This window comes from Nelusetta ayraudi, unplaced genomic scaffold (genome assembly GCF_046127955.1).
Source record: "Nelusetta ayraudi isolate G7.1 ecotype Tasmania unplaced genomic scaffold, CSIRO-AGI_Nayr_v1 ptg000007l, whole genome shotgun sequence".
In the NCBI taxonomy this organism is placed as follows: domain Eukaryota; kingdom Metazoa; phylum Chordata; class Actinopteri; order Tetraodontiformes; family Monacanthidae; genus Nelusetta; species Nelusetta ayraudi.
In genome coordinates this window covers 1297430-1315254 of record NW_027466057.1, presented here as the reverse complement: position 1 = coordinate 1315254, position 17825 = coordinate 1297430, and the positions used below count along the sequence as shown (strand labels likewise).

The 17825-nt window shown below is 46.9% G+C and overlaps 1 protein-coding gene across 4 annotated transcripts in view; it reads left to right on the top strand.

The window, feature by feature from the left end:
* fermt2 (FERM domain containing kindlin 2) overlaps positions 1–12858 on the top strand; it is a 35737-nt gene extending 22879 nt beyond the window's left edge. For 2 of the 4 annotated variants that reach the window (XM_076017694.1, XM_076017696.1), the window contains 12 exons: positions 383–608; positions 691–793; positions 1141–1248; positions 4527–4661; positions 5177–5226; positions 5836–5960; positions 6103–6209; positions 6307–6525; positions 9032–9052; positions 10043–10167; positions 10301–10442; positions 10632–12858. In XM_076017694.1, coding sequence (XP_075873809.1) covers positions 383–608; positions 691–793; positions 1141–1248; positions 4527–4661; positions 5177–5226; positions 5836–5960; positions 6103–6209; positions 6307–6525; positions 9032–9052; positions 10043–10167; positions 10301–10442; positions 10632–10805 — 1535 coding nt within the window. In that variant the 3' untranslated portion in view covers positions 10806–12858. The remainder of the gene's footprint in view (positions 1–382; positions 609–690; positions 794–1140; positions 1249–4526; positions 4662–5176; positions 5227–5835; positions 5961–6102; positions 6210–6306; positions 6526–9031; positions 9053–10042; positions 10168–10300; positions 10443–10631) is intronic. The other 2 variants (XM_076017695.1, XM_076017697.1) reach the window with 1 other exon arrangement.
* The last annotated feature ends 4967 nt before the right edge of the window (positions 12859–17825 follow it).

Below are 17825 nucleotides of genomic sequence, written 5' to 3'. Positions count from 1 at the left end.
AGCAACACGTGCATGTTGATTCACATCAAGTCTGCCAGTGTTGGAAGAACATTGTTAAAAAAAAAAAAAAAAAAAAAAAATCACTCATCTGCAAAAGTGTGCACAGGAAGTCACGCAGTGCTGCTGATTGCTAGTTGGCTAGGCTGCATTAGTGTATGTGTGTGTGTTTGTGTGTGTGTGCTTTTGAACAAGTTTTCCATGATGCGGTGTTTAGTGAGCAGTATTTGTGGACGTGCACTTTTATTTCTTTTGGTGTTTATGCAACTTTTTAAGTGTTTTCACAGGACTGGAATTTAACAAATATGCACCCCCACCCCTCCACCCCAATCCCTCATTACTGTTTCCATCATCTGAATCTAACAGACCTACTCGTTGCTTGCAGGGAGCATCTACTCCAGTCCGGGCCTGTACAGCAAGACGATGACCCCGACCTACGACTCCAGAGACGGCAGCCCACTCTCGCCCACCACCGCCTGGTTTGGGGACAGCCCGCTGTCCGAAGGCAATCCCAGCATCCTCGCCGTCAGCCAGCCCATCTCCTCGCCAGACAACCTGGCCAAACTCTACAAGCCCCAGTCACTTCTGGATAAAGCAAAAATCAACCAAGGGTGAGGCTGTCAAACTCAGTAGTGTCTCTTGTTATTTTTCAGTGATAGAAGTTCTGACAATGTTTTTTTTTTCTGTGCACAGGTGGTTGGACTCATCAAGGTCCCTGATGGAACAGGACGTGAAGGAGAATGAAGTGCTTCTGCTGAGGTTCAAATACCACAGTTTCTTCGACCTCAACCCAAAGGTAAGTGTCACAGATTTCCCGGCACTGTTCTGGAAAATATGTTAATTTTCCCTGAAAATGGGAGGAGAGGTTTCCAGTGGGATTCGAAGTCACCGGTTGGAGACAATGGAAGGAATGCAGGATGAATTACTGGCTTTTTATAGATAAGACGGTATCGCTGTCTTATTTAGTTTGATTGCATTACTTTGTGTCTGCCCCTTTTTGCAGGTATGATAGATTTACATCTTTGGCTTCAGACGCGGTTATTTTTCTGCATGCATCAGTGAGCTTTAGAGTCTGTTTATTCGTTTGTGTGTGTCAGCACCCGCGTCTGCTCTCTCTCCCCCCCACCCGCGCCCTTCCCGCAGTACGATGCCATCCGAGTGAACCAGCTGTATGAGCAGGCCAAGTGGGCCATCCTGCTGGAGGAAATTGAGTGCACGGAGGAGGAAATGATGATGTTTGCTGCCCTGCAGGTACAGTGTGTGTGTGTGTATCCGTCTATGTGTGCGTAGGTGCGCATGCAAGTTTAACGTTTTATAAGGATCTGGTATTTTTTTCTTCTTTTTTTCCACTGGCACGGGTTGACTTTGCCTTTTCAGCAGCAGGCTAATAAATTGGATTGGCAATCAACTCAGGGCCGAGCCGCCGCGCTGCCAGTTCTGACGCTGCATGAGTATTTTAAACTTGGCCTGATTCTCCACTGATACTGAAGGAGTCAATGGGGTCATTAGAGCTTATATTCCCAGTGGGGTTCACAATATGTCTCAGCATTATTTTGTGACCTTTGCTTTTCTGAGATTATTGGTATAAAAACAATGAAAAAAAACCCTCAAAACTCATAAGCAGTGCTTTACACCCAGGCAGTTACGAGGAAAGACAACCTCATCACACACGACCCCACCCACCCCTTGCTCAAGTTCCTTCCAACTCCGCCAACACAAAGTTCCCCTGTCCCGGAAAAACATCCACAAGAATTTAGTCATACCCATTGCCATTAACATTTTACACACAACAGCTTGATATTGGTTATTTATTGGCTATTTATTCTTTTAGAGTCTCACAATTACACTGTTTAAATCTTATACTTGTGTTTTTCCAGAGAAGTCAATATGGTATCTCTGGTTTTGTGTGGGCCGCCTCAAAGAGTATTTTCAGTGACGACAGATAATAACGTTTTTCGGATTCCGAATTTTGATTCTAAATAAGGAACTTGCAGAAACATAAATGCACATTTCCTCCACCTGAGTGCGGGTTTTAAATCACAGTTTTACAGAGCACTCCTGCCATTCATTTCATCCACGCCAGTCCCTGTCCTGTATGCAGGACTAGTCGACTCCTCCTGACATCCTCATCTGCACACGCACACACACATCAGTCTTTTTCAGTCAAGAGAGGAGAAAGATGGGGAGCAGTTGGTGTAAAATACGGACCCGACCCCCTTTAACCCCTGCAGGTAGACCGGGGTGGTGCCCCTGCTATTTCTGACCCAGTTAAAATGTGGGTGCCAAGACCTGAGGACGCCACCCTGGCCTCACCCCAGTGGGTAATTATAGTGCCTCTCGGGCTGCAGGCAGGGCCCGGCGTCCCATCCAAGACCACCCCTCTACCCAGCAGGACGCTGCCTCTTTAGCGTCCCCTTAAAACCCTCTGAGGGCTTCTGGCGGCTACAGTTACACCTGACTGGTCCCTTTGATAGCAGCCGTGACACATAATAATCCCAGTCACAGCCGGCCTTTGAGCACTGAGTGCGGATACAGAGTCTAATTAAAGAGCAGTGGTGGTCAACGTGCACCATGTTTGCCTGTGGCAGGATATTTACCTGTGTAAATGACCTTGGCAGCCAGAGGAAATGAGAGATGTACCAATGCACTTATTTCAGTCACGATCCGATTCTCGATCCAGACTCGATATATATTTGTGTGTTTCTGGGTCGTTGTACAAGTTCTTATTCAAAGGGCAAAAATAGATGTAAAAATGGTAAATGGTAACTGGACCGCACTTGTATAGTTCTTTCCAGCACCTTCACGGTACCCCTAAAGCGCTTTACAATGGCCACTCATTCACTCACACACTCATACACACAATGGGTGGCTGCTGCCATGCAAGGCACTGCCAGCCCCATTGGGAGCAATTTAGGGTTCAGTGTCTTGCCCTAGGACACTTCAAACATGTGGACAGTTGCAGCCGGGATTTGAACCGCCAACCCTTCGATCATCAATTCGCAGCCCGCTCTACCAACTGAGCCAGCACATTAAAAAGTTAAAAAGCGCCATGCAGTATTTAGATACCAATAGACAGCAGCAGCAACTCTGAACTGAAGAACAGCAGTCGTTCAAAGGAATGTTTACACTTGACCAAACCTGCTAAAGCAAGTTTGACACAACAATGCCGCCACATGTGCACAGCGTTTGCGGCGCTGCCACCCATTCGCAGCGCATTCAAGGACGAGCTTGTAAAAATTTGTCACGACGCGATCGAAACAATTCAATAGTTGTGCGAAGGATCGGCCGCAGATGCAAGAAGTGAGGGGAAACAATTCCGCTGCTGGCAGCATCTCCTGGTGATTTTCCACGCGGAGGCCGGTAAATTAAATTGCTCGTATTGTGTGACGCAACATCGCTTCCACTCCGAGAGGCCTGCCGCAAGTTGCTCCCTGCTCGTCACTTAATTAAAATGCGTCCACGCTCGGGTGGTTTGCGAGTTAGCGGGAGCTCGGCTACTGCGGTAGCCGTCGGCTCGCTCGTGCAGATGCTCACGAGTTACCACCACGGCTACGGGATCAGCACCGTCCGTCTGCCAGCCCGTGATTACATCACCTGACCTTTTTGGACCTGATCCTGATTGGATTTGATGGGTTCCCGTCGCTGGTAGAAATGATCTGCTCGGGAGCGTTTGTGAAAAGACGCCACGTGGGCACAAGATGCTCTTTGTCCACTGGCGGGTAAACCCATGCAGAGGCTGGTAAACACAAACAGGAAAGCAGATCCTCGGTGTGGGATTTTGCAGACGCCGGTCGCAGAGCGTCACGAGCCCTTTGTCCCACATTTTGTAACCTTATCTGACTAAAGCCCGGCATATCCCTCCCAAACTCGAGCCTCACTCACCCCCTCGACAGCTGCTCACCCGTATTGGTGACGGTGGGTGGGATGTCTGGCCGTCGCTGATGGGCAGACATTATAAATACCTTTTGTCAACAAGTTGTATTTAGCGGCTGTGACTCGACGCTAACGGTGAAATGTCCTCGGCCAGGTTTTCAGGAAGCGCTCCGTCCCCGCTCAGCAGACGGTTCTAGATTTCAAAGAAGTCATTGGCCAGGAGATATCCCGCCTGTGATTACCGCCAAATGTCCAATACAAACACTGCAAACATGTGGTCTTGAAATAGACCAGGTTGGTGCTGCAGATTGGCTGCACAAATCGCCATAAAAAGCCAATACTGGCAAAGATATTTATTTGACAATTATCGGTAGTTTGATATCCGAGGATAATTTGACACAGGTGGGACACATTGTTCAAAACATTGTTGCATTTAGTAGCCTTGTAAAAGTCCTGGGGGGGCAGTTAGGTGAACTTGGCTGCTTTCCTTTCATACTTTTCATGCAAATGTTAATTTTTTAATATTTCATCCTTGAATAAATTGGAGGAGCCTCACCCAGTATGAAGAACCTGGGAATTTTATCAGCCTGCAACGTTTACCTGTGTTACCGCCTGCAAAAACCTCATCAGAACCCGCTCGTCTTTCTCTCCCTCAGTATCACATCAACAAACTAGGCATCATGTCTTCGGACAACCACATGAACAACAGCGAGAAGGAGGTGGACGAGGTGGACGCCGCCCTGTCGGACCTGGAGATCACTCTGGAGGGAGGGAAGACCTCCAACACGCTGGTACGCCCCACTGTCGCCACAGGAAGTGTGCTGCAGCTCCACTCTGTTTGCTTTTTTTTTTTTTCAGCCCATTATTATTCCAGGGAGTGTTATGTTCTCAGTTGTTGCAGCCTGGCAGTGAGTTTGGCTCTTTGTCTCTCTGCTGTACGACGACGTCTCCTGTCATCGGTGATAATTCAACTGGTGGGAAAGGGTGAGGGGGGGGGGGGGGGGGGTTGAGATTTCACACCGTTATCCATGAGTGTGACTTAACAGTTGGACTGTAAGAAGTTTGCACAAGGCAGGCTACGTGTTGTGCAGAGCGCGAAGCAGCCCCGACAAGTTGAGTTTGTGCAGCTTATTGGGGGAAGCCGAGCTTTCAGGCGTTGCGTAAGGAGCATTTAGCGCAAAGCGGTGGGACACGGAGTCAACCTCAGGGTCTTTTTTTTTTTTTTTTGCTAATCAGCACTCTGTTTATTTTAAAGTGTTAAAGGTTTATACTAAATTGTGTTTTCTTTTTGCTCCCTCCCCTGCAGGGTGACATCACGTCTATACCGGAGCTCGCCGACTACGTTAAAGTCTTCAAGTAAGTCACTGTGATTGCACATCACCTCCTGACATTACCACAGCATATGGTTGCCAAGTCGACCAGGCAGTTGAGACGCAGTGGTTCTGGGATTAGCTGAGGAAACATCTCAAAACCTCCGACTAAAGATTTCCGTTGAAAAATAAGACGACGCATGAAATCTTCTAAATTTCGTCATCGCGGCACCTGAGCGGCGCAGCGCGACTACCGCGATTCACTGGACAGTGTCAACATTAATTACTGTGCATTGGTGTGCACAACAAAATGTCAGAGAGATGCTGAAAGCGAGAATATGTACAAAAAGGGCTAAATGAGAGAGCCTCTGTCTGGTTGTAATCAGTATAATGAGGTTGGATTGTTTGCCAAGGGACATTTACAGGCTGTGCTTGAAGAAGCAGTTGCTGTTTGACTAAGCATTTTTTTTTGTTAAACACTAGATTCATTTTTGGCTTGAAGACTTGCTGACAGGCAGCTCCTCCTAAAGTCGTCCCATAAAAAATCTATACAACCCCTCTGAGGGGCGGAGCTCAGTGCCTTCCCGGCATCTCGAACGCGTCCTTCTTTTCCCTTTTTGAAGGCTGAGGCGGTTTCCTGTCCTGTAATTTACAGACCCAAGAAGCTGACGTTGAAGGGGTACAAGCAGTACTGGTGCACGTTCAAGGACATCACAATTTCCTGTTACAAGACTAAAGAGGAGGCGCACGGCACGCCGGCCCACCAGATGAATCTCAGAGGTGAAGTCGAGGGAGGGGGGGGAACAAAAAACGCGTTTCATGAACTTTTCTTTTTGGGATCAGCTGAGTTTTCACGGTGGCAGAGGATAGGATGTGACCTTTGACCCTGCTTCCTGTCCCACATTCTGACTTCCACGTGTAGGCTGTGAGGTAACGCCAGATGTCAACATTTCTGGTCAGAAATTCAACATCAAGTTGCTGATCCCCGTGGCCGACGGCATGAACGAGATCTGGCTGCGGTGCGACACCGTAAGAGCCCTCGGCGCAACTCTTTCCACCTTATTTTGGCTCTTCGAAAAAATAGGTTAATAAAAGAATACGTTTTTGAACTGACCTTCCGCCCCAGGAGAAGCAGTACGCCCACTGGATGGCTGCGTGTCGCCTGGCCTCCAAAGGGAAGACCATGGCGGACAGCTCTTACAACCTGGAGGTCCAGAACATTCTGTCCTTCCTCAAGATGCAGCACATGAACCCGGACCCCCAGTTCATCGAGCCCATCACCACCGACATCAACCCAGAGTGCCTGGTCTCCCCGCGGTACCTGAAGAAGTACAAGAACAAGCAGGTGAGCAGGTGCAGAAGTCCTCTGTCGGAGGCGGCACAGGGGATCAAATGACGGAGGGAAAAAACAGACGAGCCGCTCTACTGTCTAGTGTCGGAGGGATGTTTTGTTGTTGCCGTGGACATATGACGATCTTCATGCAAAAAGTTTTTTTTTTTTAAGGCTGCAGTGTAATGGAACAGGACGTTGGAACTACAGTTACCATCATCCTTTGCAAGTAGCAGAAAGAGTAAAGGGTGACAAAGTGGAAGTGGCGTCCACCTGGATGCTTCAACAAAATGTTTCACGTTTCCCAGTGTGGCAGTTTCCGGCTAAAACTGTTAGGAAGGGCATCATTGCCCTTTGTGACATCATAAGGGGCTTCACCATTGTGCGTTTTAGCCAGATGACGGCTATCGCATCACACATATTTTAAGAAACTATGACGTCTTATTAAATTGAATGTCACAATAAATAATCACACGGTGGAAGTCGATGCTGTGGTTTTTATGCCATCACCTTTGGTTTTGGTGGTGGACGGAGCAGCAGTCAATGGCATCCCCCTAACCCTAACCTCGTTCTCCCCCCACTTCCTTCCTGACACCCGCCCCCACTCCCTGTCCGCCCGTCCGTCCCTCCGAGGGGAAACCAGGACAGCCGCGAGTGCGTAGAGGAGATCCTCCCTTATCGGACTATCGGGGGGGCTTATCTTCTGAAAGCTTCAAGTTCAAGGAGCTGAGTGAGACCGTTGAGGCCCGGCCAAAGATCACGATAGTAAAAAAAAAAACAAGCAGGCAAAAAAAACAGAACATTTTAAAATGATTTAATAGGGAACAGACTGAAACAAGCCCTTGTTAAATTCAAACAAAATGAGTTGACCCTGAACCAACGTTTGCCCGGGAAAATTTGCATGGGCGCGAGGAGCTGCTGTGTGTGCACAGCGCGGCAGCTGAGTACACGGCAGCCACTGTCGCGTGAGGTTGGGCGAGGAGGTGGCTTTTGGTTGCGCTTTCACAAGCAGAGCGCCGGAGAGACGATGGAGGAGCCTGGGTTGGTACAGTCAGCGCCGATGACTCAGAGACGGTCTGGACTACATCCCGGAATACCTGGGAACGCTTGACGCCGCTCTTTCTGTAAATGATTCCTGGGCAGTCCGTACCGTCCCAGTTCCGCCCATTTAAACGCACGACGGGGATTCCTAACGGCATGACTTCCACGAGTCTCATCATCTCCTGTCGCAGGTCTTTCCAGGAATGCAGTACGTGAAACTGAGCTATTAATAGATATTTTCCGTTACATTCCTGCAAAGATTGTGCTGACTAGTCGCGCTGTGGCGGCTCATTGTTTCGGCCACGCTGGAATGATATCACAGTGTGTGCCGTCCAGTAGGACAAACAGTGCGACTCTGACGTTTTGTTCAGAGTAGTGGCCGGTTTCGGACGGAGGGGGAGGGGCTAAGTGATACTTAAGGAGCAGCAGCCCCCCCCCCCAATCCATGGCTGTGCTTCCATATGGTCCGGCTCCAGTCTGATAGGGTCGATCCCCAGGCACGACATGAAAGAGCCGGGGCCATTATGGACAGCAGTTGTATGTGCATGGGCGGCTTACTCACACACACACACACACACACACACACACACACACACACACACACACACACACACACACACACACACACACACATATTGGTATGGGTGTGGGTCCACTAGGAAATGGGCCGTGCCCGAGTGGAGAATGCCGCGCGGGAAAACTGGGAGATAGCCAAGTGTGGCTTCAGCGGGCGCCGACCCCTCCCCATCCAGACCTTCGACCGGACTTCCTGTCGCAAAGCTCATAACGTAACGGACTCCTGTCCTCTCTTGGAAAGATGCAAACATGCACCAAAGATCAACCGGATCTCAGTGGGTTCGTGTTTTATCAGAGGTCAACATAAGGAAACGTGAGGAGCGACCGCTGCCTCGTGGCGCTCTGGGTTTGGCTCCATCTTGTGGCTGAAAAGGGGATTACTATTAAAAAAGAATTGCCCCTCGACATTTTCTATCTAAATTCCAGACCTTTATTTTTCTACCCAGGCACACAATAAGAAGCAAAGTTCTCAGTAGCGCTCCAGAAAGTAGCATTCTTTACCCTCTGTTTACAGCCTCCAGCAAAAGCTTCCTCCTTTGCTTCTTTGTTTAAATGGTTGGAAAGGGACATAAACGAGGTGGTCTCACATGAAAAATCCAACACTTGGCTGAACGTGTCCACTTTCTCCTAATCTCACTGGTTTACTTGCAGTTTCTTGCGGCTGCATCACACTCTGTCCACCTTGTCTAAATACTGCATGACTTTCAGCCTCCACACACAGCCCCTCCCCCCCACCACTGTTTTATTCCAGTAATGGCCGGGTGTTGTTTTGCATCTTTTCCCCTCCATGACATTGATTGTACTTGCCTGTTTTCTTTCTCTGTCTTTTTTTTTTTTCTCTTTGTATGCATCTCTTCCACCCTCCATCTTATCTCCCTCTCCCATCCACACTTCCTATCTCCAGCCAGGCTTTGTCAGGGACTTGGTAAGTCGAGTGTCCGCTGAGCGCACTTTTAGGCTTCAGGTGCAAACTTGTGCATGACTAAATTAAACCAATCTCCCATAAAAGTTTGGACATTGAGTAAAACTCAAGTTATGTGGTCTATAATCTGGCCAGCTGGGGGCGCTGTGACGTCATGATTCCTGAAAATAATTTTGGAATTTAACATTTAAAGCAAGAAAACTTCACATAAAAAGTATTTGATTTTACACGTTTTTTTTTAATATATTTTCTTTATATTTTTATAGCCTATACCTGAGTAGCAACATCAAAAAAGCCTCAGGAAATGTTCTCATTTAATGTTAACAATGTTTTGCGCAATGTCCTAACTTGATGTGATCAGTTGCACTTCACAGACTGGATCATATTGACTAACCAGCTGTAGTGCTGCTGAATAGCTCTAGCGGCTTGTAGAAAATAGAATATTGCCCTGCTCCTAGTTTGGCTTCTAGCTTCCCGGGTGTCAAATCACGTGCGCTGATACACGGTTCAGTGCTTGAATCGCAAATGGGATGCGTTTAGTCATCAGTGGAAAACCAAACAAGCATTTATTCATGCGTTTCATTCATCAAACTAAAACATGTTTTTTGTTTTACTCACTCTGCTTCCTGTGGCCCCTTTCAAACAGCATCCCGCTGCAGCCTTAGTGGATTCACACGTTAGCGTTGCCGTCTGCGCTCTAGGAAGTTCCGTCGGCGTGCGCTGATTCGTGTGTGTGTGTGTGTGTGTGTGTGTGTGTGTGTGTGTGTGTGTGTGTGTGTGTGTGTGTGTGTGTGTGTGTGTGTGTGTGTGTGTGTGTGTGTGTGTGTGTGTGTGCGTGCGTGCGTGCGTGCGTGCGTGCGTGCGTGCGTGCGGATTTGGATGCAGCAGGTGTCTGACGTGCAGGGAGGAGGGGGAGTGTGTTGCCGTTGGTGTCTTTAGGGGAAGCACACTGAGCAGCTCTTGTCTAACGTGCACAATGGTTTTATTGCGCAGATTTCCGCCCGGATTCTGGAAGCCCACCAGAACGTGGCCCAGATGAGTCTGATCGAGGCCAAGATGCGCTTCATCCAGGCGTGGCAGTCCCTGCCCGAGTTTGGAATCACTCATTTCCTGGCCAAGTAAGATTCCTCATATCTTTAATAAACGTCTCATCTCCCCGTCCCTGCGAGTGTCATCTTGTTTTGTTTTGTTTTTTTTAATGATTTGATTTACAGTTTTAATTTTGAGTTTAATCGTGTGTGCGCCGTGCAGGTTCCAGGGTGGGAAGCGGGAGGAGCTGATCGGCATCACTTACAACCGTCTGATCCGAATGGACGCCGGCACCGGGGACGCCATCAAGACCTGGCGCTTCAGCAACATGAAGCAGTGGAACGTCAACTGGGAGATAAAGATGGTAGAGAAGCTGCCTGAACACTTGATTAACCTCCAGTGACTCATTTTGTCCGCTGTTGTTGTTGTTGTCTCCAAATTTAAAAAGAGGGGAGGAAAAAAAAAGTGACAAACTCTGACTGACGCACCGTCCCGTCCCCTCCCCCCCCCCCCCCCGTCCCGCCCCCGTCCCCATCTCCCCCTGTGTGACCAGGTGACGGTGGAGTTCGCCGACGAGCCCAAGCTGTCCTTCATCTGCGCCGAGGTGGACTGCAAGGTGGTGCACGAGTTCATCGGCGGCTACATCTTCCTGTCCACGCGTGCCAAGGACCAGAACGAGTCTCTGGACGAGGAGATGTTCTACAAGCTGACCAGCGGCTGGGTCTGAGATGGCCACCCCTCAACGCCACCGGGGGGCGTTGTTGGTTCGAGGCGTCCAGGAGGGGAGCGTCTGCCCGGGAGGTGGGCAGTGAAACCACAGTGTGGCAGCCTTTGTTTTAATCTATTTCGCATGATTCTTTTGTTTGTTTGTTTGTTTGTTTGTTTGTTTGTTTTGTGTTTTAATTAATTCGACGGAGCTGTGCCGAAGAATCCAGAACGTCAACGGTTTCGTTTTTTTGTTTGTTTCGTTTCGTTTCGTTTTTTTTTTTTTTTTTATCATTATGTGTTACAACACTAATTTTGTGGGAAATTACAGTCCAGATGAACTTTATTTTTCCCCCCTTTGGTCACACAAACCTGAACCAGGAACTCTATCACTGGGACCTCCTGCCTCCTTGCCTCCTGAGACTGACGAGTTAGAGTTTTTTTTCTTGTTTCTTTGTTTTTACGTCCATGACAAACCTTTAAACCCAATCAAAAATAGAAGGAAAAAAAAAGCCAATCCCAAAGAATCTTCTTCCCTCTTCTTCTCTCTTCTCTTCTCCTCTTCTCTCTCTCTTTTCCTTTCCTTCTCTTTGTGAACTGGACTTGAAGGAGCTGAAATCAGTCTGTTGTTATCGTGGTACAGCTGAAACCCCGAACGAGTCCAGTCAGAATCAATCAGCAGTCCACCCGGAAGTGGGTCAAAGTGGGCGGGGTTTATCTCTATGAAGTCACGTGTAAGCACTTCTCGCACATACAGTCCTCTTTATGAATAAGCTGTTGTTTCAATTTGTTTTTTGTTTTTTGCTTTTAATATCTGCCGACTTTGTCCCCCGAGCTTGACTTTTAAAGAGGCTGCATGGATCTAACAGGCCAAAAAAAAAAAAAAAAACAGGGAGCATGTCTGAAAACTTCTATGCTACAGATTGGTGCGCCAGCATTGGCGCTCGGTGGGCGGTGGGGTTTGAAAAATGAAAAATAAAACAACAACAACACATGTTATTTACACAAAGTAGCATGCAAGAAGTGTTTCTAATCGCCAACATCTTGCAGCCCCTGACGTCTCCTTGCCTCCACCAATAAGGAGAGCTCATTACTACTCACATGTTCCACCTTTTTACTTACCTGCCATTGTGTTTCGTACACCATATAGTATTATATTATTATTATTATTATTATTGTTGTTGTTGTTGTTAGCGTTACACACCAGCAAAGGTCACAGATTTTTGAAGAATAAATATGCAACTTTCTTTTCTGTTTTGTCCTGTCCTCAGTAATGAAGGTTCAGTAAATGAAGTATTATTATAATTATTATAATTATTATTATTATTATTATTATTAATAGTACTATTATTATTATTATTATTTTTATTTTGTTTTTGTAACTAATGTATAAAAAATACACAACATTTTATAGAAAATTGTACAGGTTTTCTCCTCTGCTTCCTTGGTGAAAGCGGAGGAAGCCATCTGTCAACATGTGTAGTATTCAGATTTGTGCCTGTTTTAATGTTGTGGTCTTGGTGAGTGTCCAGATGAAGATATGAATATATATATATACATAAATATATATATATATATGAAGATAACACTAGGCTCAAACTCCAGGTTTGATTATATCTGTTGAGAACATAATTCTAAATCTTTTTTTTTTCTTCTTCTTTTTTCTCAATGTGCCCTTTAATTCTTGCATTTCTGCTTGATTTTACCATCACTTGTGGATCACATGACTGGCGTGGAGCTGTCAGTCAGGCTCCTTCTCGAGTCCGTCGCATTGATTTGGCCTTTTTGGAGAGAAAAGAAAAAACAAAAACCAACCCACCTTCATTTCTTTGTCACTGCTAACAAGCGCATCATCCAGTAGTGTCTCTATGAAGGAGTGCCGCATTGATGTGGAGAAAAACTGGCAAACGTGAAGAGAGGTGAGATAACACTAAGCCAGGTCTGCTCTCAGATTTTGTTTGTTTGTTTGTTGGCCTTCAGTGTCGAGGGGCAGAAGTGCATGTCCTGCTGCTCCATATGACTGTAAAAAAAATTTGCATTTTATTTTAAAAAATAAAGTAATTTTTATTTAAAAACAGCATCTGCTCCAATTATTATTATTATTTTTTTTATAATAACCTTAACGACGCATGAGTTGAATTCTAGTGTCAGCATATAGAAAGAGGAATTATTTTGCTGTCAGAATTTTTAATTCTGCACAAACTATATTAAATGTCTGGCTTCCTGCAAATTACATCACCAATAGTGCGTTCGTGCAGGACGGATGTCCTGACGTTATCAGTACCGCTGACTTACGGGATGTCTTTCAACAGAGGGGGAAAAAAGAAGAAGAAAAAAACGCGGCTACGTTTCCCCCAACATGCGCTGCCTACATCTTTCCACCAGAGGGCAGTGCGGGCCTAATTCTCCCAACTGCTGTCCCCATGGATCGTCCCTCCACTCCTCCAGGATTCTCCTGGACTGCCTGTCGTGTTTACCTGGCATCTAAGCAAAGGACAAGGCTGAGACGGAGATCGGATTCAGTAAACGCCTCCAGACAATCTGTCTGCTCGGGCTCCAGCTCACGGGACACGTGACGCTGCGGTCTGTCTCCCTGTGTGAACATGCCAGCGTCGGAGACAAGCGAGGTGTTTGTCCGGAGAAATATTATATCGACGACGGCCGCCTGGAGAGAACAGTGAAACAAAGGGAAAACATGTCTGCGGGGAAGTTGGTTGGATCGTTGCTTGTTGTGAGTGCAGACGTCAGTTTTGATTTCGAAGTCTGACATAAGTAAAAGCAATGCAACTCTTGTAGACAAAAAACATTCTGACACACCGTCAAGGTCCCACCCGCGTTATTTTTTCTGTCTCTGTTCTCTCAATGTACCTTCCAGAAATGAGAAATGTCCATCTTTGACCTTTTCTTGCTCGCTTTGCATAGCAGGTATACTGTGCCGAATGCACCTTTGAGATGAATCAGCCTTACGCCCATTGTGATGTCACAAAGGGCACAAAAGCGTCAGTTTAAGTAGGAACTGAGGTATTAATTTATGTATTGTTTGATTGGTTGGGCTGCTCCACTGGACTTAGGAATTCAAAGTAAAGATCTAAAAGTAGGGGTGACTCAGTTTAGAGCGGTTAGAGCTGCCGCCTCACAGCAAGAAGGTTGTGGGTTCGATTGCAGACCTTCATGAGTTTGCATGTTGTCCCTTGTCTGCATGGGTTCTCCGGTGAATTGCAGACTCTATATTGTCTGTAGGTGTGTGTGTGTGTGTGAGTACAAATGGTTGTTTGTCTCTATGTGGCCCTGCAATGAACTGGCCACTTGTCCAGGGTGCCACCCTGCCTTCGCCCTATGATAAGTTGGGATTGACTCAAGCAGACCCCTGTAACACTGAGCTCAGGAAGAAGAAGGAAGAATTAGGTATTAAAATTGGATAGAAGTAGATCAAAATAGAAATAGATCTAAAAATAGATCTAATGTGGGACAATGAAAAAAACAAAATCTGACAAGATGTTGAAATTAAAACGTTTCTGTGATTTGCTCCAGTGGTAGCCCAGTGGTACTGCAGTTCCTGACACACTGGGGGCTGCCTTCTAAAAGGCAAAACAAAGCAAACCGATGATTTTATTGAATAAGCTCCAGCTTTAGCTTCAGACCTAAAGCAGAGCAGACCCTACATCACATCTGCATCTGATCCTGTCACTTGTGTGCGTCATCCTTTCCGGAACAACATATATTCTGCTTTTGTGCAGCGGCGGTGTCTGACAGCAGCTCTCACACTGGCAGCCTTGACAGCGTTAACTTCTGCAAAAGCCTCACAGACAGAATTCCGGCACAATGAGGATCTTTATATAACTGGCTGATTTTCTTTAAAAAAAAAATATCTGTATCCAACATCTCCCATCTGGACCATTGTCTTTACAGTGAGTGTATGTGTAGTAGTAGTAGTAAGGACCTCTCTGCGATGGCTCCTCCCTAAGTCATGTGGAATTCCACAGACCCCAGGAGAGAACTGGGCGGAATGACGGCTTTGTTGTGACAGAGCAGAAGATGAAAAAAAAAAAAAAAAATGTAGGACGACATTCACAGACACACACAAAGACCCGTGTGCAAAAAAGGAAATCACTAAGACAAAGCCAACGGTGGAGAAGAAGAGCAGCAGCACATGTTGAACCTTTGAGCACCGCTCCGGCTGAACGCAACCAGGAAGTAGTGCCAACTTTTCCTCATTCCTGAAGTTCTAAAGTCTTTGTTAATGTCACCGCCGTCTTTCTGCTGCAGAGGGGTTGTGACATTCAGCCCCAGTTCCTCTCGCAGTGGTCAGGGTGTTACAGACGATGTCAACCGCGCACAATTAGCCGGTTTTCAGGTGAGGCCTGCAGAGAGCCTAGCCCTTTGTCTGCACACCCGTCTTCTGACCTCGTCGAGATCAATCGTTCAAATTCTCTTTTTCCCTCCTCTCCGTCGACTCCTGGCACGGCCCGTCGGGAGGCACCGGCGGCGTGTTTCGTGACGGTCGGGGTTCAACCGGAGGCCGTCGGGATGACGACAAACGAGGGAAAAGTTGCCAGATTTTATGATGTGATGTGGCGATGATGAACACTGTCACTCTGCGGTGAGAAGGGCGCATGAATATATGCTTTTAATTGGAGTATTTTGTCGAGTGTCATGTGACTGACGTTTCATCCTAACCTTTGATGATGGTTTTGGTCATCTTTGCAAAGCAAAACAAAACACAGAAAAACAGAAAAGAGTATATTTAGCCCGCTGTTTACTGTCTCTGCTAGAGTGCTAGCTTTAAGCTTTGTGCTACAGCTGATGCTTTGCTGGACTTTCAGCGTGTTCAGGAGAGTACAAAAACAACGCGCCCAAAGATGTTTTAAGGCCTTATCTCACTGACCTGGGAGAGATATATACTGTGCCCGTAGTGACATCACAAAGGGCTGATTTCCAAAACTCTTAGCATGCATATTTTGAACGCTGGAACAAGCAACAGCTTCTGCTGTTGTTTCTCACTTTAAGAGTGAAAGAACGTTGCTGAAGTGGAATCAGAAAATTACATTTTTAGTTTTCTGATGAAGAATGATCTTCTTTTTTTTTTTGTCCTCAACTATCTGACCATCGTTCTGAACTCTTCCTATCAGGGAATCTGGTGTGTGTGTGTGTGTGTGTGTGTGTGTGTGTATATGTATACGTGTCTGTGTGTAATGTGTCTTGGGCCTTTATTCCCAAATGGAATTTTTCCGAGCCAAGTCATAATGGAAGATTACTACAGAGCAACAACATTTTTCCCCTTAAGGCTGGAAACATTTTCTGTAAAAATCGGTCAACGAACTCTGGGGGGAAAAGCAGCGCAAACAGAGTCAGAAAGTCAACTCTCCCTCTCCCTCTCTCTCTTTTTCCTTCTCCTCTCGTGGAAAAGCCCAACCTTCTACATCGAAGAACCCACACAAATTCCCCACATATGTTATTTCCACTCTAACGGACGGTGTAGATATGTTTCCATGGAAAAAGGCCCGGCGTGGGCCAAACACTGAGGAGTGCCAAGAGTCTTATCTTGACGCCGTCGATTACACGCTGGAGCTGCTAAACACGGTTTAAAGGCTTCGGAAAACACATGTTTAACGGGCCGGTTTTGCGTCCGTGGGTTTGCTGAATGAGTCGGAACTCAGCTTTTGGTTTTATTTGAACAAAGAGTTCCCGTTTTATACAGTATCTGTAGCTAAGTGGCACGTTAGAGGTTGTATGGTTTCTTCAAATAAAAGAGTTCCAGCAGCCGGACCCACCAACAACACTTGACCCGGCCATCACGGCTTGATCTGTCGGAGGGTTCCGCCGCTCCAAGCGTAGGGGGCGCCTCTCTAGGCAGTCACAGAAAGAAAACAAAATGAAACAAAACATGCATGTCATTAACATCCTCGGGGGGGGGGAGGGGCGTGTCCTCTCGGCTGATGAGGTCACGCCACATGATGTTTACAGAGATGACATGCGACCGCGTCGCGCCAAGACATTTGCATCAACGCTTTCCGCCTCGTGGATTAATGACGCGGTCGTGCTTGGCGGCGCACGGACCTTCGAGAAGATCGCACGCAAACGAGCCGTGGCTGCAGATGCCGAGCAATCCGGGTCACATCACACCTCTCCCTCCGTTTGAGCCAGGACTCCTTCTCCCAACGTAATCCGCTTCTCCTCGAGGGTCTCTTGGGTTTGAAACGGCGGCGCGCTAATTTGTATAATTTGCCCGCTTCACCCACTAAGAGCTGCTTTGTATGAGCTACGTCTTGTTTTTCCGACGGGGTTCTCCCGCTGTTTTAATGCGCGCTCGGAAAAGAGAAAAACAAAACAGCTGTCATGAGTTTAAGAAGGAAGGCGTCTGGAGCGAACAGACGAGTGTTGGATTTCATTTTGGTGGGAGAACCTGTCTCTGCCTGCGGCGACATGGGAGTGCATATCTGCTGATCCCACATGCATCTTGGGACATTTCCTCTTTTTTTCCCCCCGTAAAATACAACTCCACTCAAATCAATAGAGGCCTTGGTTTTGAAATTGCAAGGCAATTTAAGGCAAAGGCGAGAACTCAGGCATGTGAGGAGGCTCAAATGGGTCTCTGGTGACAAATGTAAGAGCCACTTTATTTAGCATGCTGTTTTAAAATTGGTCCCCGCTGATCAATCTCGTCAAAGATGCCTTGAGGCCCTACCTCAATTTCATCTTAACTTTATTGCCTATTCTTTATTTTCTAGATATTTCCTAGATAGAGAGGATTTATGGTACGAAATTGCAAAGTGTCCACATGAAAACGTCCAGCTTTTATTCCTCCTGCTGCAACGCCTGCAGTCATCCAGACAGCGAGGACCAAATGTTGTTTGTGAGATGAAATCGGATCTTTGGTTCTTCTGTTGTTGTTGTTTTTTTCTGTCAGAACGCTCATATCATTGATGGGATGAATTTGCAGAACTTGACTGAGATCTGGCGGCAGATCTGGAAGGAGGGGATGGCGAGTGGATTCTTGGCAGGTGGAGGAAGCGGGGAGTGCTGATGAAAGCCTCACTGAACT